The sequence below is a fragment of the Lemur catta genome, chromosome 13 (assembly GCF_020740605.2).
Source record: "Lemur catta isolate mLemCat1 chromosome 13, mLemCat1.pri, whole genome shotgun sequence".
NCBI lineage: Eukaryota > Metazoa > Chordata > Mammalia > Primates > Lemuridae > Lemur > Lemur catta.
In genome coordinates, this window is record NC_059140.1 from 23,136,828 (window position 1) to 23,164,668 (window position 27,841).

Sequence of the window (27,841 nt, forward strand, 5' to 3'; positions counted from 1 at the left end):
ATCAGTGGTTATCAAAGGTTACTCCAGGACCAGCGGCATCAACATCCCCTGGGAACTTGTTAGAAATGCACATTCTTGGGCCCAACCCCGGACCTGCTGAATCAGAAACTCTGGGAGTGGGGCCGGGCTCTTTGCGTTCAACAAGCCTTCTAGGTGACCTGACGCACACCCAGATTTGAGAACTGCTGCTTTAAATAAACCTGGTTCACTGCCAAGTCAAGGCCAGGATGTATCATGATTATTGTGAAGGTAGCACACTGATTCATAAACAGTTACCAGAGGGTGTTTTCCCTCGGCACATTTCCTTCAGGGGTACAGATTAGCATTCTGTACATAGCTACTTGAGATTAGATAAAGCATGTGGCATGTAAGCAAAGCTCTGTATTTGCCAGGACAGAGGGGACGCAGAGTGACTGCACTGCAGAGTAGACACACATGCAGTTGGCCCAGGGAGTGACCATTGTCTGCAGCTGAGGGGCTGGCCTGGATGTCCTGCAGACCCGGGTCACAGCCTCACTGTGTGACCTTGGGCAGGTAGCTCACCCTCTCTGTGCCTTAGTTTCCTCATCTGTAAAATGTGAGTTAGAACATGCATCTCATGATGTTAAATACTTTGTAAATTGTAGCCAGGAGGGGAAAGAATGCACTTGATTTTGCTAGATCTTATCCACTGTTGAGCTCCTTGGGGTTGGTGGTGAGCAAAGGGGGATTATAGTCCAACCAAACACACACATAAAAGGTGTAATTTTTGTCCTGAAAGATCTCAGAATATTAAAATGATATTAATACTTCCTGGGCAGCATAAAGATTTAGAGAAAAACTTATAAAAATGCCACTAAAGGCCAGGCGCAGTGGGTCACACCTGTAATCCTAGCACTTTGGGAGGCTGAGGTGGGCGGATCTCTTGAGGCCAGGAGTTCATGACCAACCTGAGCAAACTTAGAAAGTCCCCATCTCTACAAAAATTTTAAAAAATTTAAAAATTAGCTGGGCATGGTGGCGCGTGCCTGTAGTCCCAACCACTTGGAAGGCTGAAGCAGGAGGATCACTTGAGCCCTGGAGTGTAAGGCTGCAGTGAGCTATGATTGTGTCACTGCATTCCATTCTGGATGACAGAGCAAGACCCTGTCTCTTAAAAAGAAAAGGCACTAAAAACATGCAAACTCTGTATCAACCTTTAGGTATGCATACTAGGGCATTCTGAAGACTTTGAACTTGAGACTTTTCCCTTAAGTTATTGATCCCTTGGGTTCTTGCATTGCATTGCTTCAAATCTAACCTTTGGCCTTCCAAGTTGTAGGGACCCCTGGCCTTCCCTGACCCCCGAACTAGTACAGGGGTCACCTTCTGGGGTTGTGCCCAGTGCTCATTTGAGAGCCCTCATGATCACCCTCCAGCCTCCTCAGTGGCACTTTCTGAGCCTGCCCTGAAACACGAAACGTGACCCCCTCTCCTCCTTTCATGGAACTTCTGCCGAGGAGTTTCTTCCCAGTCACGTTCCAAAGTCTTCCAAATCATGCCCAGACTCCCACTCAGGTTGGAAACAGCCTCCTGCCCTCCACCTTCTATTCAAGCCAGGCAGACCACACAGCCACCACGCTCGTCAGCTGGGTCTTCTTCAGTGGCTTGCTCAGTCAGTCACCTAATCGTCCAGCCTCCGGGGCCAGTTTGCTCTCTCATGTAGTCATTTGGGCAGTAATGCATTCATTCATTCCACAAGATGTATTGCATGCTGGCAGTGTTCCCACCAGGCACACTAACAAAACACATGTCTGTGGCCCTGTGCAGCTGACTGTCCAGCCAGAGGAGACAGACAGTAGAAGATAGGCAGTGAACAGATGAGTGAACGGACCCGTGTTGGAATGTAATCTGTGTTCTGAACAAAAGCAAAAGGAGATTGGGAGCATGAGGTTGAGGGGAGGGTTGCAGTTTAAATGGGGTGGACAGGGTAGGCCTCGTTGAAGAGGTCACATTTGGTAAGACCTGAAGGAGGTGAGGAGTGGGCCCTGGAACATCAAGGGAGAAGACGTCAGGGCAAAGGCCAACGGTGGGGGCATGTGGCCCGGGCTCGGGGAACCATGAGGAGGGGGCTGGTGGGGCTGCAGCCCAGGGAGCCCGTGAGAGAAGAGTGCATGTGAGGACAGCAAGGGGGGATGGGGACAGTTGGCAGGGGTCCCAGATCACGTGGCCCTTGTAGGCTCAGCATGGACCACAGATTTTCTCTGCGTGGTGTCACTGCACCTCACTCCACCTGTGGCCGGCTGCAGCTACCATCCCAGCGGCAGTGGCTCAGGACTTCTATACCAGGTGAAGTCGGTGTGATCCCTGGACACCTCACAAACATTACACTTGGAGTTGGTTTTTCTGTCTGAGCTAATGGTGCTACCACAGCATGGCACTCACGAAGCCCATGACATGGCTGCTGGTCCCACTCAGCGTTTCCACAGGTGCTCCTTCCTTACAAACAGGAAGGTGGTCCCGTTTCTCTGTGAAGCACACAGGACTATGCAAACACATACCCCTCTGTCCAGGGGCTACCGCCCTGGCTGGGGAACAGTGAGGCCTAGTTGTCATTAATTGTCAGAGCAGCCTCTTTCAAAGCGGGTCCGTGGATCCCAGCGCTGCCATTTAAAAAACTGTGTGAAACCCAAGACAGGAATCCTGAACTTCCACTGGCAAAACATTTGAGAATAGAACAGGCCTATAGGTGTGTGACAGACAAGGTTGCCTCAAGGAGGACATTTTTTTGAGCTTTGTCCAGGTATTGGTTGGCCCCCTGGAACTCTGGTTTTTCTGGGCGGTAACCTTTTCCATTCCGTGACAAGTCCTTCCTGAGTAAACTCTCCCCGGCCACTGATGAAATCGTAGTGAATCCAAGCATGACCACTCCCATCCAACTTTTCCTTATAAAAAATAAAATAAGCTTTAAGTACTTACCTACATGTCTGCTAGTAAATATATATTAAGTGAGACTATTATAGATATTCATAGATATTTATATACCACATAAAGCAACAAGTTAAAAATGTGAAACAGACCCAAATTAGAACCTGCTATTTTTCTGTTTGTTTTTAAACTAACTCTTTGGTGTTGATATGTTTAGGTATCTTACTGTGATAAATAAAAACAATATTAATTGGCTTTTCTTGGCAAAAAATCTGAAAGAAAAAGTAAATATTTATTTATATTTATTTATATTTCTTATCCATTTCTATAAGTTTTAAAATACCTTTATTAGTAGCACAACTCTAAAAGCTTCTGAATTTCTCATTCATGAAATGCTTTGCTTAGAAGTATATTCTCATTTGTTATTTTTCATTGATTATTCAGATTTGTGCAAATTTAGCAGGTGGCTCAAAGCTCTGTGGACAAAAATGAATTTCTCAAGGATATTTTTATGGAACTATTTTCTGGACTTAATGTATTACATAGTACCTCAAAACTGTTGAGTCTTTTTTATGTTGTCAGAGTCATCTTTTACCTGCCGATTCACTCAGATCTTAGAACTTTCCAAGGGCATTTATAGATGAGAAAATAGAGCAAGGAATGATAAAGTGATTTCTTCACAGACACACTTCTCACATTAAAGGGATAAGAAGGTCCCAAATCTCTTGACTTTATGTGATACAGCCTGTCATTAAACGGTTACATGATGATAAAGGAAGACAGTATTCTGGTTCCACAAAGTGCTAGCGTGTGACTTTGGCAAGCTAGCTTTGGGTTTCTTATTTATAAAGTGGAAATAATAATTACTCTTACCTCAGCAGCAGTAAAGATCATGTAAGCTGTGGAATAATCTGGGCCCCATTCTCTGCAGCAATTCACTGTTTCCCTTACGTGAAGAAGCGGATCCCTGTCATGTATCAGCACCACACTGATCTGAACCCCATTGAAGTGGCCATTGACGAGATGAGTAAGAAGGTGGCGGAGCTCCGGCAGCTGTGCTCCTCGGCCGAGGTGGACATGATCAAGCTGCAGCTCAAACTCCAGGGCAGCGTGAGTGTTCAGGTGAGCGGCCCAGCAGGCCTGAGGGCAGCAGAGGGAAGGCCCCCTAGCACCCTGCTGAATCTCAGGCCGTCCACACCAGCACGGTCCACTTCAGGTTCTTGGCTTACCAAGGACTGCCTCGTCTGTGCAGTTTCTCCTGATATTAGAGGGGGAGGTGGCCTTAGGGTCCCTACCCGGCCCTGCCATGAGGTCTGCCATTGTCACTAAGCCATCAGTGAGAGAAAAGAGACAGCGCTTCATACTACTATGATTTTTCAGCAGTTTGGGGAGTTCTAAGTACCTAATTGGAAGCATCAAGACTCTTCTAAATATAAAGTGCAGGTTTTCTTATAAAATCGTTTTCTGAAAATTGTATCTGAAAAAGTATCTTAAGTTTCACTCTCTTGATTTCTTTTGATTAACAGAAATTCTTTATTTTAATATAGTCTAATCTACCAATTTTCTTCTGAACTGGTAGCATTTTTATGCTCTCTTTAAGAAATCTCTGTCTACTCCAAGATTCCAAAGATATTCTCCTATGTTTTCCTCCTTTGTTTAGCACTCACATTTAGATCTGTGATCCATCTGGAAGTGATTTTTGTGTGTGGTGTAGGGTAGGTGCAAGGTATGGTTTTTCCACATGGCCATCCAAGTGATGTGCACCAGTTACTGAAAAGATCATCTTTGATCTAGATACTGATTAACATATATGTTCAGTTTGAAAATTCATTAAGCTATATACCTGTGGTATATGTACTTTTCTGTTTGTTACCTTTAAAAAGAGGTTTTTTGTTTTTTTTTTTGAGACAGAGTCTCACTCTGTTGTCTAGGCTAGAGTCCTGTGGCGTCAGCCTAGCTCACGGCAACCTCAAATTCCTGAGCTCAAGCTATCCTCTTGCCTTAGCCTCCCATGTAGCTGGGACTACAGGCGTGTGCCACCACGCTAAGCTAATTTTTTTCTATTTTTAGTTGTCTGGGTAATTTCTTTCTATTTTTAGTAGAAACAGGAATCTCACTGTTGCTGAGGCTGGTCTCGAACTCCTGACCTCAAGAGATCCTCCCACCTCGGCCTCCCAGAGTGCTAGGATTACAGGCATGAGCCACTACACCCAGCCAACAAGAGGTTTTTAGAAAGTTATCTTATACAGTGCCCTAGGTAACTGGTAAATGTTAAATCACCTCCCTCCAGTGGCAAGCATGCCTCAGCGCTGCAGCTGGTGCCCCCGTCTCTCACATCTCATGGTGAGAGTTCTCCTGGCTCAGTGCTCCTGCCATGCATACAAATCCTGCACACCACGGATCACAACCACAGGAGACAGCTCCACCAAATCTCCTGCATTCTCCAAGCCACCAGACTTCCCAGGAAAAATTTTGCAGTGATCACATGGTCGAGTCCTTTCCCAAGCTGTCCCAGATGCCCAGAACATCCTCCTTCCCACTCCAGTGTGTCCAACCTCCTTTCTCTCTGTGTTCCTATATTTCCTGACTTACCCAACTTCAAAGGACTCTTCTTAGCTAATTGAGAGAGAGATGCAGCGTTCTAGTTCACTCTCCACGTTGCTAAATGCTCCTAATCTCTGGCTCTCAGCACACCTGCAAGTGTTACTTCATCTGAGGATGGCAAACCAGTTTGCCCGTGGCTGGCTACACAATTCAGTGAAGTGAACAGCTGGTTTTTAAAACCTTGCATATGTACTATCTTTTATATTCAACAGACAGACCTGTTCATTGTAGTATGGCACAAATTCCAGTGGCCAAATACATTGGTGGTAAGAATCCTTGACGTGGAGTTGGAAGATGTGGGCTAGGATCTCTGGTGTTTTGCTTACTGGCTGTTCAAACTTGAACGGGCTCCCCAGTTTTCCAGGCATTGGTTTCTTCGTACATAAAATGAACCATCATCACAGTGCCCTGAGGGAGGCTGAGGTGATGGACTCAAGTGACACATCACAGTGTGTGCTTTATGGTTTTTTTGGTTGTAAGTTCCTGGAAGGCTGGGTCATGACTAACTCAAACTCACTCTGACGGCGTTTTTAGTGCATGACAACTGAAACCAAAGAAATGGTAATGGTAATTTTCTTCCTCACATAATTTCAAATCTTCGTTCTTTACCTAGGTCAATGCTGGTCCACTAGCATATGCCCGAGCTTTCTTAGATGACACAAACACAAAAAGATATCCTGACAATAAAGTGAAGTTGCTTAAGGAAGTTTTCAGGTAAAGCACACTGAAAATGTCTTTTTCTCTTCACATATTGATAATTTCTCTGCTCACTCTGGAAAGAGATGACACTGGTTAGACTCATTCTTTGTCCTCCATGTGCCTTTATTTCCCCTCCCGCACCATTCCAGACAATTTGTGGAAGCTTGCGGCCAGGCCTTAGCGGTAAATGAACGTCTAATTAAAGAAGACCAGTTAGAGTATCAGGAAGAAATGAAAGCCAACTACAGGGAAATGGCAAAAGAGCTTTCTGAAATCATGCACGAGCAGGTAAGTGCCACCTGGCTCGGACACCTTGGAGTTCTTGTTTAGGGAATGAAGATTAGTTGGGGGTCTCAGGTACACCCTGTGATGACCTAAGCCTTCTGCTATCCTTCCACAATTTTGATCCCTGAAGAAAAAATGTAGCCTACCACATTCCTGCTACTCTCTAGCCCCAGGGTATCTAAGGAACAGCTACTGGATTGCCTATGTATCATTATCTAAAGCAACCTGGGGAGAGCAGCACCCACCTCATCATTGCTCTTAGAGGTGGCTGTGTTTCATAAGCTTGGTCTCTTCCCACCTGATCTAGCCAGAAAACACACACACACAAAAATATCTATACTGCTCTTACAACTTTCTTTATTCATTCAATGCTGTGAAAGAACGGGGCTTACCAACCTGGTTTCAGGAATTATCTGTTGCATTAAATGTCTTTTGCTGTTTAAAACTATAGGGCTATTCCAGTTTTGGCCGTTTACAGCTGACCTGAGGGTCCCAGTGGATTCTTCATGGCTGTTTCTATGTTTCTTGTCATTACGGGCATCTTCTCGATTGATCTTCCCTCCTTCCTATGTGAATTTCTTCACTAGAGTTCTGTATGTGGGCTCAGTAGTCATCAGAGGAGACAGGTGACCAGGGTACCAAGTGAAGCAACATCTACATTATTGTTTTGTGAGGAGTCCCTTCTCCACCTACCATAGGAACTTCATCTGAGTCACTGTTCTAATCTTTATGGTTAATGTTAGCATCTTGATAACACGTAACTGGTTTTGTCTGTTCCCTACGTTATTGCTTTTTTGTCTTGCAAAGTGGAAACAGGGCTGTTTGTATTAGTTGTCCTGTCATGTGATGATTTAGTTAGAACATTTCCATTGCAGGAAACGAACTTTAATATGTGAGCTTTAATGCACTTGCTTTTTTTCCCCCCTCCATGCTAACACATTCAGATGGGATGGTAATGTCACTTTTTAATTTTATTTTTCTGATAAACTAACTCACATAAAGTTATTACTGAGTTTGAGCACCTGTAGATATTGGCATAATGACAGTGCAGAGGAAAGCAACCTCTTGTGGACATTTTAAAAAGTAGAAAAAATTGAAATGATTATAGAAATGACCATGTGAATAATGAAGCAGAAAGGGAGAGTCTTATGGGAACAAATTTTGGGAGAAAACTTGAGATCTTTTCCGTGGAGCCTACAGATTCCGCAGAACGGAAAGCTTGATCAGTGGGTGCCAGCATTCGGCACTAGGAAGAATGAAAGTAGGAAGAAATGGTGGGCTGAAGCTATTAAGCTCCCAGAGAGTGTGGATGTTTAATGCAGTGCTTTGCTCTCAACTCTACCTTGAACTTCCATTATGTCAACAATTATGAAGATTGAGCTCTCTGAACCCATAAGCATAAAGGGTTGTGACGGGGATAGCCTTGTGTTTGGGGACCCCAGGGGCCTCTGTGCATGTGTTCTCAGTGTCCACCTGGCTGGCGGTGAAGACTACACTCAGATCCCTCCCAGGCACACAGGGGTGGAAAGATACTTGCTGAGGGTCAGAAGGGTAGCTGCCCTCTCCTTCCCAAGATGAAATCTGTAAGACCCTGAGAAAAGGAGGAGCCAGGAGAGAAACACGGATGCTCCAAATTCATTTTAAAAGGCTTTTTCAAGGGACAAGGCTAGGCTGTGTTCCAGTCAAGCATGCGTAAGATAGACCTGTGAGTCTGTGATCTGGTGAGTCTAGAAGGCTCTCCATTCACTAACTTGTAGAGGAAACAAAATGTGCGGTTCTTGACTTTCTCCTTACAATCCTGATCTGAAAATGGTCATTTACTAGGTAAGCCAAAAGTCTCCCTCTGTCCACCGAGAAAGCCAAGCTATCAGGGCGTGCCGTTACTCTCAGTAACGGAGTGACTGTTGGATGACAATCTGTGTGTGACACGAAACACACCGCTTTGTGAAGTGTCTGCTTGGGGCCTTATGCTCTGGTAATGTTCTGTTTCTGTGCCTCAAGATCTGCCCCCTGGAGGAGAAGGCGAGCGTTTTACCAAATTCCCTTCACATCTTCAATGCCATCAGCGGGACCCCAACAAGCACAATGGTTCACGGAATGACCAGCTCGTCCTCGGTGGTGTGACCTCGCCTCATGGACCACATGGGGGACTCGCTTTCTTGTTTGCAAACTCAGGATGATTTCCAAAGCTAATCACTGGGGAGACCGAGCAGAGGAAGAAGCCAAGAGGAATGAGAGAGAAGGGAGAGAGAGAACTGTGTTTTTTCTTAGCAGATTTTTCTATGGGAGTCGTAAGAGGGTGCACATATTTTTTTAAATCTAACTGGCAATATTCAAAATTTTCATTGTGTCTTAACAGAGGTGTGTGGTAGACACTCTTAAGCTGGAGTTAAATTTTATTCTTCTTTACAGAGTAGTATTAAAACAAATGGCCTAAAGAAAGTGTTTTGGAATGTACATAGCAGGGACAGCAGCACTGAAATTGAGGCCTGAGGGGCCACATTTTGCCTCTAGGCTGAGCTGGAAAATCTTGAAAATATTTTTTTTCCTGTGGCACATTCAGGTTGAATACAAGAACTATTTTTGTGACTAGTTTTTGATGACCTAAAGGAACTGACCATTGTAATTTTTGTACCAGTGAACCAGGAAATTTAGTGCTTTTATACTCATTTCCTTGCATTTAAAAAATACGAACGCTTAAGAAACTATGTGAGCTTAAAACTAGTCAAGCCGTTTAGCACCAAAGGCCTGTATTAATAAACACAACTATGCTAAAAAGTTAAAAGTAGTACAGTATATTGTTATGTATATATAGTTTGTTAATACAGTCTCGGCGTTCTGTACATACATGTATTATTACATTTCTACATTTTTAATACATCAGCTTCTGCGTTAAGTTTAATTGTGACAAATTTGTGTTGTTCTTAGTATATGCAATACACTTTACTGTTTTATTCTTGTACATAAAAAAGTGCAATATGGAGATGTATACAGTCTTTGCTATATTAGGTTTATAAACTGTTTAAAAATTTTGTCCTTTTGCCAAAATGGTGGAGTATGTAATTGGTAAATCATAAATCCTGTGGTGAATGGTGGTATAATTTAAAGCTTTCACCATGTTATATTTTCTTTGATGACATTAATTTAGTAATTTTATATTTGGGAAAATAAAGGTTTTTAATTTTATTTAACTGGGATCACTGCCCTGCTGTAATTAAACATTCTGTATCACATCTGTATTAAAATAACCTTGCTGACCTTCTGGGAGTGGAGACTGGGCATTATTCTTTCGCAGTGATAAGAGGAGCAGGATTCTGGGATCTTTGGAGTGAATCACGTGGTATCGGAAATTTTCTTTAAAATACTTGAGGGGAAAAAAAGGGTGGATAGATAAAACAAGACTGACAAAACGCTGGCAATTGTTGAAGCTGAGTTTGGGTGCATGGGAAATCATAAAACCTGTTGCTCTGCTTTTGTGGAAGTTCCATGATACAGATTTCAAAAAGCAGGTCTAGAAGTCATTCCTTCCAGATGACTGGACGAGTGCTTTGTTGTGCCGTGGTCTGGCTCAGAATTGTACCAGTCAATGCCAGGTATGTAGCCATCGTATTGCCTCTGGCTTCTCCTCTTCAGCTATAGCGAGGCTTCCGTCTCCGTCATCTCCTTTCTGAGAGGAATGTGGGACAAGGGGCCTCTAGTGGGAGAAGGTGGTCATTCATCCCAGCAATGCACAGACGGCCAGTGTGCACCCGCCCCCTCGGTCCTATATCGCCACAAACCCTGAACTGGGTCACGCAGTGGCTCAGATTACAGGTGCTGGTCCTGCTTCTGGTGTGTCCAGTGGCCCCAGCAGATAGGTCAGTTCATTGTCACTCAGCCCCATGTAGTTCCTGTGACGGAAGAACAGAAAACTTTCTATGAGAAATGAAATAGCTGGTTTTTCTACTTGAAGGGCTGTAAAGGCTGGCATTTTACATGACCAGCTAAAGAAAACTTACAATGCTGTGTACTGAGCTCAGAGTAGCCAAGGCTCTTGCAGTGTCTGAAACATTCTCTATCACTGGTAAGGAGAAGAGGTCTTGAAGAAATGGTGGTGAAGCATGGTAGCAACCCACAAGAGTCTACAGCCCACTCATTAGACCATCCTAGGGCTTAACGGAAGTCTCTGACATCCCAGCCCAGGGTAATATATTAATCCTTTGACTCTAACGTCATCAGGGTGGTCAGAAGAGTCTGTCGCTGAGCTGGATTTTCTAGTCATAAATGCCTCATTTAGAAGCCATAAAATTCAAGTCACCATGTAGTAAGATAAATAAAAGTCTGGAAAGAGTCCGTGTCAGATAAGGTTGTTCAGAAGGTGACCAGCCCTCACAAACAGTGGAGAAAGGAACCATCTCCAAGTTGGAATATCTACTATGGACCCCACAGAGAAACACATTTGTATCAATTAAAAACCTCATTTAGTTCATGTATAAAATTTTAATTTCTGTATGAAGTTACACATTAATGTTGCAGTTTCTTGGAATAATTTTGTATTGCTGTTTTTTAGTAAATTTGGGGGTTTTCCCATAGATCCTACTCATTCTTTTTTTTAAAACTGAAGTAAAATATTCATAGCATAATGTTTACCATTTTAAGTGTACAATTCAGTGGCTTTAGGTACTTCACATTGTACAATGATCACCACCATCCACCTCTGGAACTTTTTCATCTTCCCAAACTCTGTACCTATGAAACAATAACTCCTTATCCCGCCCAGGAGCATTGTTTTTGAGGTAACTTTGGAATTAAAACTCTAGTTAATACCTTATTAGGGATATTGGCCACCCAGGAATGAATTCGCTCTAGGTGATATACTTAAATAGACCCAGCCCCTCACAAGGAAGACAGCTGCTGAGAGCAGGTGCATAAAATCAAAGGGTCACATGAATGAGGAAAAATAACCATAGGGAATTGTTTAACCACATGACCAAGTTTCTCAGTGTAGAAACTCCAGAGACAATTTGATTTCCTTCAATAGGGAATTGTCTGTATACACTATGGTACATCCACACAGTGGAATACTATATAGCTATAAAAAGGAATTAAGAATATTTCTGTATACTACTAAAGAGTGATCTTCAGATAATAAAAGAAAATTTTAACAGCTTCATTGAGGCCTAGTTGATATACAAAAAAACCTTCCCCTGTTTAATGTGTACAGTTTGATGAGGTTGGACATATGCACACACCAGTGATACCATTGCCACAATCAAGGCAGTAAACATATCCATCACCTTCAAAAACTGGTTTCCTTGTGCCCTTTTTTCCTTTTTTTTCTCTTGTGTGTTAAGAACTTAAGATCTGTCCTCTTAACAAAATTTCAAGTGCACAATATCATATTGTCAACTATAGGCAAAAAACATTTTTTTACAGTTGTCACCTATAGCAGGAAGAAGGCATGACATAGGGGACAGAACTGGATGATAAACTTGTCTAGTATCATTTGCATTATATAGTTGGCTTTAGAACCATGTGAATATTTACATAATTATTAAAGTGAATTTGTTAATTTCTAATAATTGAAAGCAAAATTAAATAAATGAACCTAACCATATATCAAGTTGGTAGCATAAATACAGAAAGGAATTATTTCAAACAACTTTAAAATACAAGAATTTCATTGTGCCTTCTTAGTGGAACGTGTTGTAAGGAGAAAAAAGAGTGGGAAGTGCTTGATAAAAACAATTTTTAGTAATTGTTTTGTTTGTGGAAGTATAGTATTGTTTTTTGAGAGTGTGCTGTTATTCTGAGATGGTTGTATATTTATTGCCAGAGACAGTAAATGAGTATTTATGTTGATATTGTTGGGAACCAGGTTTTTGACATGGAAGAAGAAAAGATGCATTTTTAAGATCAAGGGGTTAAATTAAAACCCTTTAGTTCTGGATTTGATGTGGAACTACCAGTTTGGACTCATGATATATTTTATCTTAAACACATTTATTTCCCAACTTGTTCACTGGAAAGGCCTAAAAACAGTGACGAACCCTAGGGCCAAAATGTGAACCAGGGCTCCTTAGAGAGGGGCTGTTTGCAGATTCAGGGCAGAATTTGTCCAAGGCCAGTCATGAGCATCTTTTCATACCAGGCTTGGGGAGGTGGGAGAGAGCTGGTCTCATGGCAGGAGGATTTAAAGAAGCCCCTGGGGCTAGGTGGCTCACGCCTGTAATCCTAGCACTCTGGAGGCCGAGGCGGGTGGATCGTTTGAACTCAGGAGTTTGAGACCAGCCTGAGCAAGAGCGAGACCCTGTCTATACTAAAAATAGAAAGAAATTATCTGGGCAACTTAAAATATGTATAGAAAAAATTAGCTGGGCATGGTGGCACATGCCTGTAGTCCCAGCTACTCGGGAGGCTGAGGCAGGAGGATCGCTTGAGCCCAAGAGTTTGACGTTCCTGTGAGCAAGGCTGACGCCACAGCACTGTAGCCCGGGCAACAGAGCGAGACTCTATCTCAAAAAAAAAAAAAAAAAAGCCCCTGCTAACTAGACATGGGGTGATCATCAGTAAGAATAATAATAGCAATGGATTGAAAATGTATCTTTAAATCCATGAGTTCATAATGGCACTAGAAAAAACAACCAATTAGTAACTATTGAAAGAGTTGATATAGTTAATACCAAGAAAAACAAAGAATCATCGTGTCTCGTGATAGAAGTTCAGAGCACCACCTGTGAAGTAGCCCTGCCAAAAACCTGCATCTGAATCTGATCAAGCCTCTAACTCCACCTCCCAATTCCCTGGGACATACAGGGCACAGAGCAGCACATTAAATGACACCACAGGGAATCCAATCCACAAAATCCATTCTGTGGAAGGCTCTGTGAGATAAACATCCTGGTTTCTTCAACAAATAAATTTCAAAAAGAAAGATATGGTGAGGGAACCTGCATGTTAAAAAAAAAAACTTCAGGGAGAGCTCCACATCCAGGAATATGAAGTGGGCATAATTTTCCCTATTCCTCCCACTAAGTACAACTAAAAACACTGCACGTTATACAGAAAACAAACATAAGACCCTGAAAGGCAAAGTGAAGAAGGCAGAGCAGCTAGAGACCTTGGGACCCGAAGAGTGACAAGGTGTGAGTTTTCTGGTTTTCTTTTTGCCTTATATATCCCCTACTTGGAGTCAAAGAAATGGAAATGCCAACAGGCACAGACAAAAAGACCAACACCCCTTTACACCCATTGTGATGGCTGTTATTTTAAAAATAAGCATTGTTGAGGATGTCAAGACCTCAGAACTCATGTGCGCTGCTGATAGGAATGTAAAATGGTGCCGCTGCTGTGGAAAATGGTACGGTGGTTCTTCAAAAAATTAAACATAGAATTCCGTATGATGTAGCAAGTCCACTTCTGGATATAAACCCAAAAGAATTGAAAGCAAAGACTTGGAACAGATACTTATACACCCATGTTCGTGGTGTTATTTGTGGTAGCCAAAAGGTGGAAGCAACACAAGCGTCCATCGATGGATGGTTGGATAAACAAGATGTGGTCTATCCATACAATGGAATATTACTCAGCCTTACAAAGGAAAGAAGTCCTGGCACATGCTGCAACATGGATGAACTTCCAACACATGCCAACTGAAATAAGCCAGTCACTAAAGGATAAAGACTGTATCATTCCACTTCTGCGAGGTTCCTAGAGTAGGCAAATTCACAGACAGTGGAATGGTAGTTGCCAGGCGCTGGGGAGAGAGGGGAGAAGGGGGAGTCAGTGTTTAATGGTTACAAGAATTTCAGTTGGGTGAGAGGAAAAAGTTCATGACGTGGATGGTGGTGATGGTTGCACGACAATGTGAATGTACTTAGTGCCATAAACTATACACTTTTAAATGGCTAAAATGGTAAATTTCATAATATATATTTAGCCATAATACAAATAAAAAGACCCACAAAGGCCTTTCTATCTGGACAGAGGGAAAAGAGAGCAGCCTAGCAAAACAGGAAACTTTTGGGCAGTACCAGCCCCACTCCAGCCAAACGCCATGGCAAACACCATGGCCCGACGCACACCCGCAACAGCCACCGCCGCGGGGAGCCCAGACTCCCCCCCTCTCAAGGCTGCAGGGGGCGCCAGGGAAGGACAAGTAGGGAGCCAGGACTGTCATCCTCGCCAGCCAGGATGCACGTCCTGCCCTCTGCAGTGCCCGTGGGACCACTGGACTTGACTGCAAAAGCATGATCTGTAAAGGAAACATTGAGAAGTTTGACTTCCTCAAAAGTAAAAACTTTTGCTCTGAGAAAGAGCCTGTTAAGAGGATGAAAAGCCACCAACACTGTGCAACCAGTACTTGACCCAGGACAAGTATCTGCAATACATTAATTCAGTACAGAATCGCAGTGAAAAGTGAAATTGCAGGTCGCCCCCAAAAGCAGCCCTCTCTGGGGAGTGACATGCACACAGCCATGCGGACAGCCACGTGTAACTTCACGTCCATGGGCTCTTACCAGTCGGGGTGTCTCAACCTGCTGTTTTCGTCTCCTGTGCCTTGGAAAGCCTTGGGGGACAGTGACTACTCCACGCGACCCCTGTGCAGATGCTCACTTTTTCCATCAGTCCGCTTTTGTGACTCTTGGATTTATAAAGCAACATTGGGAAAAGCATCCTTCATTCGCTGGTGCATATTCGCGGTGTGCCTGCCCTGCCAGGCATCGTTTTAAGCTCTGGGGATTCATCCCTGTGGAGCTCGGGTTCCGGTGAAGGGAGGCAAACTGTAAACAAGGGGACATTTCATCTGCCAGGCGGTGCCCTGGGGTAAAACAAGGCAGGATGCGGGTGTGTGGGTGGAGGGGACTGGTCTGTGGAGCAGTCCAGTTGAGGGACATTTGAGAGTGACCTGAGAGACAAGCCCTCAGGAGCTGAGGGGAAACGTGTTTCTGCAGAGGGAACAGAGATGGGTGTGGGCTGTCCACAGAGCAGCCAGGGAGGCAGGACCCGGGGGCAGAGGGGACAGGAGCTGGGTCCCAGGGCGCCCTACTGGCCTCAGTAAGACTTTGCATTTTATGCTAAAATTCGAAGGCTTTGGACATAGCATGGACGTGACCAGACTTAGGTTTTTTGAGATCAGTTGTCTGTCCTGTGGGGAGGAGATTGTTGGGAGTTATGGAAGAAGCAGGAAGGTGGGGACAGTGGCTTGGAGGATGGATTCTGGATTCACCTGGAAGGGAGTGTTGTCAGGACACCTGACAGATGGAATTAGGGTCAAGAGAGAGGAGTCAGGTTCCACAGTTTGGGGCCTGAGCCTCTGGAAGGACAGAGGGGTGGAAGGTGAGAGATGGGGGAGGGAGCAGCGTGTGCAGGTTGAGGGGTTTCACCAGGCACGCCGGGGACCCAGATGTCAAATTCAGGGGAGTGTCTGGACCAGAGGAGATGTTGCTATTGAGATGATACTAAAGCCGTGGAGTCCAGCTGAGGCCTCCTGGACAGAGGAGCCATGGGCGGAGCCTTGGGGCCCTCCGGTGCTGAGAGGTTGCAGAGAGGAGGAGGGACCAACAAAGACCATGAAAGTGAAGCCAGTGATCCAGAAGGAGCGAGAGAGTGGTGTCCCCAAAGCCATGTGAATAAAGTATTAATATTTCAAAGAGGGAGTGACTTGCTAAATCCAATGAGAATGAGGCCTGAGAATCAGCATTGGCTTTGGCAAAGTGGAGGTGCCGGGCACCTTGACGGAGGGGTGCGGACAAAAGGCTGGTTGGAGTCAGTTCCAGAAAGGATGTGAGAAGAGCAACTGGGACCGTGCGTGTGTGCTTGTTTAGTGTTTGCACGGAGGGCAGCAGAGAAGCTGATGACATGGAGAAAAGCTAGAGGTGGAGTCGGGGAGGACTCAGGTTGTCTAAATGGCAGAGTGACAGCACGTGTGCAGACTGATGACAGCAGTCCCCTAGGGAGGGTAAAAATTGATCATGTCGACAGGAGTGAAGTCCTCAAACTCACAAGAGGGAGAAGATGGGACATGAGAGGACAGGCAGCAGGCGAGGAGGCACTGCTGGCTGTGGGCTGTGGGGTGAGGGTACATGCTAGTTCTGACGTGGTGGCTTCTGTTTTCTTGGTCATCCCCTAAGAGAAAGGAGAGAGAGGCGTTAGGGTGTCTGGAGGGAAGATGTGCACAGGTTTTGTTTTCATCTTTGCACATGTCTCTGTTTCCCAAGGATACAGTCATAGGAATGGCATCACTGGGTCAGAGGAAGGGCACATTTTAAATTTGACCAGCGTTGCCAAATTGCTCTCCAAGAATAACATGAGGGCAAGGGAAGGGATAATTATTTTGTCTCCTTTAAACCTTAGCATCTTTGTGGGATCAGTGATGGTATTTGAAAGTTTTCTGACAAATACTCCCATGACAGCTCACTTTGCACTTACAGCCTGTCGAGTCTGCCTGGTGTGGCATGATGACAGTATTGGAACTCAAGCAAATAGAGAAAGACAAGGAAATCAAGCCACCAAAGGTGAGCTGTGTCTTAGTTCAGTCTATGCTTGCCAGCTGTTTGACCTCAGGCAAGATATTTGACTTTCCTTTGCCTCAGTCTCCCCATCTGAACAGTGGGGGTGACAGAGGTCCCCAGCACCTGGGGTGTTACTGAGGATGAAATGACTTAGCCACTGCCGGCTGGCTCATGGTAAGCCCTGAGTAAACACTACATTTTTTTTTTTGAAACCAACATTCAGCCCTAACGAGGAAAGAGGAAAAAACTCATTATTAATTCTTGCTCAGTAATCCTTTGGCCAGTGTTTCCCTGCACGTGTTCTATAGAACATTGCTGGTTCCCAAGGGTGGGGGATAGTAATAGGTATGGGGGGAATTTTTTCAAGGGGAGGCGGGGTTTCCTTGGTCTGATGAGTTGAAGTCAGGCGGGTTCTCTACACAGTGCTTCTCAAAGCCTTGTCTATGGACTTGGCTTCCAAGGTCTCTGCCAAGGAGGATTTCCCCAAGTGCACTGGCAGGGCGCTCTTGCTTCCCTCGGCCTGTCCCAGGACCCAGTGCCACAGGAGTTCTCTGAGAAACGCTCCTCCAAACCGTGTCAGACCCAGCCTCTGTCCTGCCCTCTCTGCCACCGTTTCTGGAGGACGAGTGGCACCTGAGAGCCTTGGTTGGCATCCGGCCAGCCATCTGCTTGCCTCTTGGCCAGATGCGGGGCTGGCAGAGGCAGAGGTCGCCCACCCGATGGCCCGAGCCTGAGCTCCTGGTATACCAGGCGGTGTGTCACAGGGGTCCGGGCTTGTCATGCTGCACAAACGCGGGACAAGAGACGTGGCGTGAAAGTCTCAAGCTTGCGTCTTCCTTGTCCCACACGTGACTTGAGCAGATCCATTTTTCACTCTCCGCATCTCCCTCTGCAAGTCGGGGAAGCCACCGCCTCCCTGCCTCACGGTGGGGAGGGACACGCGTGTTAGAGGGGACCCCAGTCGGTGGGATCACCAGACTGGAAGTGAGAATGTGGTTACAGTAGTTCCCTGAGGTCTGTGTCAGTTGGAATTCGCTGGAATGTGGTCCCACTGGCTGAGAGGGGTGGTGGCTCCTACAGGCGTGCCGGTGGCAGTCATGGAATTTACCTGAGAGCGTCTGCGCTGTGTGAAGGGAGCCCCAGGCTGCCAGAGGGGGCTGAACTGTGGGGCCTGCGACACTGAGGGGCCCAGACGTGTCCTGGGCGGCCCTTGCTCCAGCTGTGACTGGCCCGTCAGCTCTGAGGTGGAACAGGCGTGGGGCATCCCCCTCACAAAAGCTGGCCACTTTGTGTCAGCATCACTCGTCACTGCTGCTTCTCTAGCTCCTGCCAGGTAGGTGCCAGCGCTTTACAGACAGTGTCACTCTTAGTCCTCAGAACAGCCCTGTCAGGCAGGAGGGGGCTGCGTATGGAGAAACCAAATCCAGAGAGACGGAGGAAGCTGCCGAAGGTCACACAGCCGAAGGGGGAGGTCTGTCCCTGGGGGCCTGGTCAGCTGCTGGCTCGAGAGGTGCGGGGGCCGCCCCACAACGTGGGCCTCTGCAGGGGTGGCGGGCGAGCACTGCGGGCCCCCCGAAAATCCATATTGGAGCCCTAACCCCCAGTACCTCAGAGTGAGACTGTATTGGCAGACAAGGCCTTTACAGAGCGAATTAAGTTAACACGAGGTCGTAGGGTGGGCCTTCATCCTGCAGCGCCGGCGTCCCTACGGGAAGAGGAAACGGACACAAACACACACAGAGGGAAGAGCGAGTGAGACACGCGGAGAAGACGGCCACCTGCGGCCCAGGAGAGGGGCTGGAGCGGGTCCCTCCCTCAGAGCCCTCAGAGGGAACCACCCCTGCCGACCCCTTCCTCTTGGGCTTCTGGCCTCCGAACTGGGAGGCCACGAATGTCAGCTGTGGCAGCCCCCGGTCTGTGGTGCGTTGTCACTGCAGCCCAGGCCGACTGACCCAGCGAGGTCCCCAGAGACCCGGGAGGGCAGAGCCACGGCTTCTCCAGGGGCGTGGCGAGACTCAGGACCCTCAGAGGGACAGGGGTTTGAACAGAAGTATCACCAAAGCAGGACAGAAATGAGGACAGCAAGTCTTTGGAGGAACTACCCCTTGCTCTGAAACCAAGATTGGCAAATATTAGTTGTCACCACCGGCGTTGGCAGCCTTGTTTGACAGGTTCTGGGCAACGCGCTCCCCGGGAGGGGACGAGCAAGGTTCCACGTTGCCTGGGAGACTCCCTCCTACCTTCCAGGTGGACAGCGCCGGGAGTGGGAGGTAACAGGGCCCGTCCTGTCACCGGCCTAATGCCCACCATGGAGCTTGGCGCCGTGAAAGGAGCACTGGGTGAGGAGTCTCGGGTTGGGTTCTAGTTGGGTGGACCCAGCGTGGGTCTCCGTCACCGTCGGTGAGCACCAGCTCTGACATCTGTAAGTGAGAAAGAGCCCGTTCCTCTCGGCTTCAGAGTTTCTCTGTCAGAGATCATTTATCATTATCATGCCCCCTACTGCTCCCCAAAAGGATTGTGGGGGCTTGTAATAAAGACATTAAATAAAATCATTTAAGCAAGCATAAAATAATGGAAATGAAGAAAAGAAAGGAAGAGATGATTGTATGTTATACTAAAGAGGGACTAAGCCCAGAATTTAGTTCCGGAGCAGCCTGGCAGCCAAGAGAAAAAGTGGAACACTTTCAAAAGTAGAGGGGAAACAACTTTGAAGTTTATGAGATACTGTACTCTTTTAAAGTAAAACATGATATATTATATTTAAAGTGATAATTTTATTTGAGTGTGCACATTTCATCCAGCCAGGTTCTACATTCAAATTTTCTACATTTCTAGCCGTTTTAGCCTTCCTAGACTTGTTCAGCTTAGAATAGATGAACTTATCACTGTCTTCTCTTCCTAGTCATAATCTTATGTTCTAAGCAAATACAATAAACTTTTTCCCCTCCTCTCTTTATAAAAATGGCCTCATATTTTTTTCTAATTATAAAAGCAATATTTGTCCCTAGTATAAAGTGTATAAAATACTAAAAATATAAATAAGAATGAAAGTATCCATAGTCCTCCGTGGCCCCTCTTCCAGATACCTGCCGTCAGCATTGCAGTTGACTTCACTCCGGTATTTTCTCTACTTCTCCCATCGCTGCTCCAATGACCCTCCCATTGCTGCTCCACCCACACAGTTTTGTTACCACCCAACCAGGTTCGCTGCCTGCTGCTCAAGAGGAAGCCAATACACTGAGACAGCAGAGAAAGAGTTTAATATTGCAGGCGCCATGCGAGGAGATGGGAGGAATTTCTGAAATCCATCTCCCGGAAAATTTGGGAGAAAGGGTTTTTAAAGACAGTGTGGCGGGCAAAAGGCTCAGCAATTGGGTCTGCTAATTGGCAGGGTTCAGGGCGGAAGCATAGGGGTGTAGGAATTGTCTTCTTTGCTGACCAGGTTCTTGGGTGGGGGTCTCAATACCAGTTGAGTCGGTTCCTCAGTGTGGGCCACTGGTCTGGGTGGGTCAGCCGCTCCACCAGAATGTGGGGCCTGGAAGATACCTGGAAAACTACCTTTAGGTTTTGAAAAGGTGATGTTATCTACGGAGCAAGAATCCTTATGACCAGCAGCTATGTGGCTCCGGAGTAGCAATTATAGAGAAGCAAACAGGGAGATGGTGGCTGATTATTATTATTATTATTAGCAAGGCCTTCGCAGAGTTTTTGGCCCTTACCACAGTTCTCACCTTGTACCCTTTTGTTAATTTGTAAAGGGCGATTTCAATCTTCCCCACCCCAGGTTTTATCCAACTTCCTTCCCGAAGTGTGGGCAAAAGAGAGAGAAAGGGCACACGACCGATCTGGCTTTTTCCTGCTGACAAAGAGGCATAGTTGGAGTTGAGTCCAGGGTAAGAGGAATGAAACCGTTTCTCTCTCTAGTTTCCCATTTTTATTAAAGATGAATCATAGTAGAATCAATTTATTTATAACAATAAACTTTACTCTTGTTATACTTGCCCTGATTTATTTGCATAAAGTTCAGTAAGAATAATTATTAGCCATATAGGCTTTTTTTTAATTGGCTTTGCTGGAACTTTTCATAAGGAATTTCAGGTTAGACTTGAAAGCCTCTCGAGTCAAGCCAAGGATTCACCTGTCCAGCCTGAGCAAGAGCGAGACCCCATCTCTACTAAAAATAGAAAGAAATCATAGGGACAGCTAAAAATATATATAGAAAAATTAGCCGGGCATGGTGGCACATGCCTGTAGTCCCAGCTACTTGGGAGGCTGAGGCGGAAGGATCGCTTGAGCCCAGGAGTTTCAGGTTGCTGTGAGCTAGGCTGATGCCACAGCACTCTAGCCCAGGCAACAAAGTAAGACTCTGTCTCAAAAAAAAAAAAAAAACTTATTTATTCTTTTATGCACTTTATATATACAGAATTACATGTATCAACTAGAATTCTTCTTTTTAGGCACTTTAAATTTTAGTGATAAGAAGCAGGAAGTCATGAATTGTCTGTCATAAAACACTTGTTGCAAAACAAGATCGCAGGTTACTATAAAATTCATTTAGCCAAACTGATAATTCAAAAATTTTAAAAAGCAAAATAATCTTACTCTTTGATAGAGAGGACTCTGTTTCCCAAACAATCATGGGACCTAACAGAGACAAACTGAAATACAAGTTAGTAAGGAAGCAAACTGAATCTGTTTCTCTTTCTCTCCCCTCACCTCCCCCCTTTTTTTTAGTTTATTTATATTAGTGCATTAATAGTAAAGTTAATTTTAATAAAATCTATAAATAAATTTATTTAACTTTAATCAATTTGACTGTAAATTTTTTATAAACCTTTTATAACTTTTTTAACTCTTATATCCATTTAGTTTTAATTATCATTTATTTTATTTAAGGCAGGTTTTAAAACCTATAAATTAGACAAAATTATCTTTTTTAACAAAAACTACATTTCTATCTTATAACCTTTTTATAAAAAATATTTTATTTTTTATATAGAATTATTTCTGTTTTATCTAATAGTTTTAATTATATAAATCATAATGTGAACTCTTACAAAAACCTAGGAAGTTAAAGTAACTTTGAACTTTTATCAGTCCCCAATATTTATTAGCACATAATATTTATTTAGGTATACCTAAAGATATTTAGTTTTTTATATTATATAAAAATAAGACACTTTATATACAAATAAGATTTTTATATATTTTATATAAAAATAAGAATGTCAAGGTATATAAACTTAAACTTATGTTTAACAATTAATGTTTTAGTAGTTTACTTTATAAATGACTTAGACATTTTATGATTATCCTTCCTCTTTAATTTAACATGACGTTAAGATTTCAAGTTATTGAAAAGAATTTTGAAACCACAACATAGGTACCATCCCTAAGGTCTTTTCTGGTTCTCCTAGTTCTCAGGTAGCCACATGACATCAATGGTGGCTACAAAGGACAGGGCCTGCCTTGTGTCCTCAATTCATTTACCAGGTGCAGAGTTCAGGACAGACTCCCTGTTCTCTGTCTGACTTGGGACAAGTCTCCCCAAGACGAGACTCTTCCTATAGTACAGGGAAAGCCAGCTGAGCCCACCAAGGAGCCACAATGACTTCAGAGAGGCCAAACAACTGGGAGAAGGAAGCGGTGGGGGTGCTGTACACGCTTTGAATACTCACCAGGACGTCTTCAAGTTCCAGCAACTGTTTCTCCACTGTGAACAGGTCCAAGCACCATGGGCCCACAACATCCCACCAGTAGGGCCGGCGCCAGAGACAGCCCTCAATCTAAGAGAACCGAGTGGCCACTAGGGCACATCTACAAGTCCCCCGCTGGTGAGAGGCTGCTGAACCACAGGTGTGTGCACACAACGGCAATCCCGGACAAGCCCCCATTTTGGTACCACCCAACCAGGTTCGCTGCCTGCTGCTCCAGAGGAAGCCAATACACTGAGACAGCAGAGAAAGAGTTTAATATTGCAGGCACCGTGCAAGGAGACGGGAGGAATTTCTGAAATCCATCTCCCAGAAAATTTGGGAGAAAGGGTTTTTAAAGACAGTTTGTTGGGCCGAAGGCTAGGCAACTTGGTCTGCTAATTGGCTGGATTCAGGGCAGAACCATAGGGGTGTAAGAATTGCCTTCTTTGCTGAGTAGGTTCTTGCATGGGGCCACAATACCAGTTGAGTCAGTTCCTCAGTGTGGGCCACTGGTCTGGGTGGGTCAGCCACCCCACCAGAATGCAGGGCCTGGAAGATATCTAGAAAACTACCTTTAGGTTTTGAAAAGGTGATGTTACCTACGGAACAAATTAAGAATCTTTACGACCAGCAGCTGTGTGCTTCTAGAGTAGCAATTATAGAGAAGCAAACGAGGGGACAGTGGCTGGTTATTATCATTATTATTCTTATTTTTAGCAAGGCCTTCGCAGAGTTTTTGGCCATTTCCACAGTTCTCACCTTGTACCCCTTTATTAATTTGTAAAGGGCGGTTTCAGTCTGGCCGGCCTCGACCTTTGAAATGTTGGCTCCTGGTGAGCGCTGTGTGGGAGCACCTAGAATTACCAGCTCTTCAACCTCTCCCCGACTTGGAGCTCGTTTTCCCTAAAATGAAGTTGGGCAACCAGTCCTGACGCCTTTGTCACTCCTGACGCCTTTGTCACTCTGCCTGCACAGCCACACGGGAGACTCTGGACAGCTGGGTGGCGGGCACCCATTTCAACCCGCTCGCACTCCGAAATGGGCTCTGCTCTGCGGATTGCAGGAGACCCTGTCTGCTGGGAAACCCAGTTCCAAGCTGCTATAACTTCTTCCACCCCTTATCCCTGTTGTGGCCGTGAATTCTGACCTGGAGGCAGAGCGGGCTCTGAGAGAGGCCTCAGCACCATCCCCCTCCACAAAGCGTCTGCCTCACCTATCGGAATTTCCTTGTCCTTTTTTATTCAATTTCACGCCTTGAAATGTCTCTAACAGGAGATTCACACAAATCAACACCCACGATTTAAAACTCCCACTCTGAGGTGAGTCTGCTCAGCGGGTCTTTGTGGGGATTGTGTCACACTTTGACTCTCCTACTCACAGGTGACATTAACTGCACCAAGGGGAGGGGGAGACTTGCCCGGGAGCAAGAGAAGTCGTTCTAGGCCTGAGTAGAGGAAAGGAAACCTCGGTGTGGCTCTGCGAGGAAAGTCCGAGCAGCCCCTAAGCGTTGCCGGGCCCCCCAGGCCATGGCGTGGGGGAGAGGCCCAGGAGCCAGTCGCTCCCCATCACCCTGGGGGCCACCTTCCTGCAGTGCGCTGGACAGAGGGGCTGCTGTCCCCTCCCTCCCGAGGGGTGCACAGGCAGCTGCTCTTCCTGGGCCACCACACACTTCCCTGGGGCCACCACTTGGGACTCTTGGAGACAGGTGCCCTGAGAGGAAGCGTGGTCCGACCGTGCTCCCATGACCGTGCTCCTGTGGCTCCCCTGTCCTCTGACGGAAAAGGAGTCCGTGTGCGAAGCTCCGAGGAGATGCCGAGACCGTCATGCTGTGCTATCAAGTCGTAACTGTCACAGCCTGTGTCTGGCTTGAGGCCCCGGCACCCACCCTCCACCGACTCTGCTCGTGCCAGGTCCTCCGGGGCTCAGTGCCCAGTGCTCACCCCGCCCGACCACCTGCAGCACCGGACCCGTCTTCACTCGGCTTCCAGGACACACCCTCCCCTGTCCCCTCCTGCGAAGGCCTTTGCTGCTCCCGACTCTTGCTTCCAGGGTTCCCTGGGGCTCCACACTCATTTCTTGAGTTTGTCCTCACCACCCACGGGTGGTTTGACCGGTCTCATCAGTGTGCCGGCTGCTTGCCGCCGGCCATCTGGACGCTGACCTCTGCACCTGTACGCTCACTACCAGGACCTCCGTTACCTGGATGGTGGCTTCCGAATGCACGTCCACGGCACAGACCTCTCCAGACTCCAGACTCTGCTCACTCCCTGTCCACTGGATAACTCCACTTGGAAACGGATTCGAGTCTGGAACTCTGAATGCACCAAGGCAGAATCTGTTGCCACCACCATGTAAGAATGAGGTATGTGTAAGAAAATCGGCTTTATACACATCGTTATGTTTTTATTTTCCCAAAGCCAGGGAGGTTCTGGTAAAAGCTTATCAGCTTTCTAGGGGGCTCTGGGGCCAGATAGGCCTGTGTGTTCAGATCCTAGCTCAGCCACTTACTAGCGAGGACACTTTGGGCAGGTGACGCACCCTCGCCGGCCATGTCAACCTCAAGGGGTTGTTGCAAGGATCCCGTAAAGTACATGCAGAGCCTGGCACATTGTAATCTTTTAGGAAAGGTCACTTTTTATCTTGTCCCTGCACTGCCCTGAGAGTACAGTTTCGGAAAAATCCTGGAACCCACGGACTTCCTTTGTTTCCACTGTGGTCCAGTGAACTCCTCACTGATGGTTCAGGGTTCTGCACCTGCACAGGTGAGCTAACACAGGCCCGGGGTGCCCTGGTTCACTGCTGCCTCCTCAGTGGCCCACACCCCTGCTAGAAGAGTTAGCCCTCACGTAGTGATTCATGCTTTCTTATTTAACACTTGTTCATTCAGCTAGTTCATTCAGCGAGCTAGGAGCTGAAGAAATGGTGAAAGAATAACTAAAACAGGGAAAAAGTTGACACGTATGTAGCACTAACTCTGCAGCAGGTGCTATTCTAAGTGCTTTACAAATATGAACTTATTTAATCTGCCCCAAACCCCTAAAGTAGATAATACCATTTGCCCCAATTCACAGATGAGGGGACCAAGCAGAGAGAAGGTGACCAGTGGGCCCAAGGACACGCAGCTCAGAGCTGGTGTCTGCAGCCGTCTATTCGCTTGGCTCCAGAGTCCGTGCTTGCAACATCAGGCTGGGCTCCAAATACGAGCCGCCAGAAACTGTCCCTCGGGCTCCAGGCCCTGGTTACAAACCAGGCAGCTGGTACACAGTGAGAGAGAGCCCGATAGTATATTCAAAACGAGGGCCAGGACACCTCTTCTTTTGGAGCTTAGGGTTTTCATAAATACTTGACTCTGATCTATTTATTTCTTTTACTTTTATATTATGGAGAATTTCAAACACATTAAAAAGAGACAAAACAGCCCAGTGTCTCCCCATGCACCATCCCTGGCTCCAGCTGCAGTCGACAACTTGCCAATCTCTCCCATCCGTACCCACCTCCACTTCCCCTCCCACGTGACCTAGAAGCACATCCATCTAATTCCATCCCCACCTATTTTACTAGGTGTCTCTAAAAGCTAAAGTTACCATAATTAGACTTGAAAAATTAACAATTACTCCTTAGCATAAAACATTCAGTCAGTGTCATTTTCAATTGTTTTGTCAATGTCATACTTGTTTTCACAGTTTTTTTTTTTTAATAGATGTTTCTTTTAAGCATTTTTTAATCTGTGGGTTTCTCCTCCACCTTTTAGTTCCCTGGAATGTATTGTTGCAAAAAGTGGGCCATGTGTCCTGTGGGGTTTCCCACTGGATTTTGCAGATTGAGTCCATGGAGTGTCTGTCCTTTAACGTGTTCTTCTGTCTTTGCATTTCCCGTAAATGGGTCACGGGATCTAAAGGCTTCATCACATTTAGAGTTGAATTTTTTTTGGCGAGACTATTGACAGGTGGTAGTGTATTCTTCCATCCAAAGGCAGGTAGTGTCTCGAGGGGCTGTCATGATGCTCAAGTCCGTTAATTGATTAGAACTTGCAAAGTAATGATGTTCCGTCTTCACTCACTAACTGGAATGCTTCTAATAGGAAAAACCTCCCCTTATCTACCATTTGGTCAGCCACCAGTGCAGTTCATCTGTGAAACACAGGACTAATGCTCAAGTCTTTTCCTTTAATTTCTAGTGTGCAAAATAATGAGTTAGTTCCCTAGCATCCTCTTGCAGTGACCAATTTGTTTTTTCCCCTTTGCATTGAGTTGTTAGTCCAAACATGGAATCAGCCCCCTCTCCAAGGATTTCTGGGGTTATTTAGTTGGAAGTTTACAAAGCACACTCTGGACATTGCTCTGGGTTGGTCATTGATTTTAGGGCTTTACCGTGGAAACATCAGGAAACACACGTCTATAAAGTACTTCGGACCATGAGTTCATCACGATATTTCCAACTCCTATCTGAGACTGCAAAGGTTGAGGTAAGCTCCTGTCTCCCGTCTGTATCCTGTTTCTCCCACGCTGGTAATCCTGGCTTGCAGGACAGCAGGGATTTCGTAGAATGAGGATATTACTAATTACCTATTTGCTTTATTCCACATCTTATATCCAACAACCTCAGAATAATAATACCAGCACTATCTCAGAGGAGTTTTAGGGCAGTGAAACCTCTCTATATAATACTATAACAGTAGGTACATTTGTTAAAACCCATAGAATGTACACCACCAAGAGTGAGCCCTAATGTAAACTGTGGACATAGGTTAATAATGATGTGTTCATGGAATGTAGCAAATGTACCACTCTTATGCAGGTTGGGGGGGGCTGTGTATGTGGGGGAAGGAGGGTATGGGAATTCTGTCTACTTTCCCCTCAGTTTTGCTGTGAACCTGAATCTGCTCTAAAAAACAGTCTAAGGCTGGGTGTGGTGGCTCACGCCTATAATCCCAGCATTTTGGGAGACCAAGGCAGGAGGATCACTTGAGGCCAGGAGTTTGAGACCAGCCTGGGCAACATAGTGAGACCCCATCTCTTAAAAAAAAAAGTCTATAACTTCTAAATAATTCAAATGGCTCCGAAGTCAATTATACAAGGAAAAATTTCCATTTAAAGAAGGCTAGCTTTCATGCTTGTCTTGATATTCTTTCCTACTCCTTATAGAAAACAAATTTGAAATGTTTTGAATTATCCTTCC

The 27,841-nt window shown here is 45.6% G+C and overlaps 1 protein-coding gene and 1 long non-coding RNA gene across 12 annotated transcripts in view; both read left to right on the forward strand.

The window, feature by feature from the left end:
* Positions 1 to 9,736, forward strand: part of DOCK9 (dedicator of cytokinesis 9) — a 266,081-nt gene extending 256,345 nt beyond the window's left edge. For all 11 annotated transcript variants that reach the window (XM_045567090.1, XM_045567095.1, XM_045567093.1 and 8 more), the window contains 4 exons: positions 3,818 to 4,008; positions 6,104 to 6,204; positions 6,339 to 6,477; positions 8,476 to 9,736. In XM_045567090.1, coding sequence (XP_045423046.1) covers positions 3,818 to 4,008; positions 6,104 to 6,204; positions 6,339 to 6,477; positions 8,476 to 8,598 — 554 coding nt within the window. In that variant the 3' untranslated portion in view covers positions 8,599 to 9,736. The remainder of the gene's footprint in view (positions 1 to 3,817; positions 4,009 to 6,103; positions 6,205 to 6,338; positions 6,478 to 8,475) is intronic.
* A 13,905-nt stretch (positions 9,737 to 23,641) lies between these two features.
* LOC123649165 lies at positions 23,642 to 27,132 on the forward strand. The gene is made up of 3 exons (XR_006738886.1): positions 23,642 to 23,982; positions 24,851 to 25,025; positions 27,026 to 27,132. It is a non-coding gene; the product is annotated as an uncharacterized LOC123649165 (long non-coding RNA).
* The last annotated feature ends 709 nt before the right edge of the window (positions 27,133 to 27,841 follow it).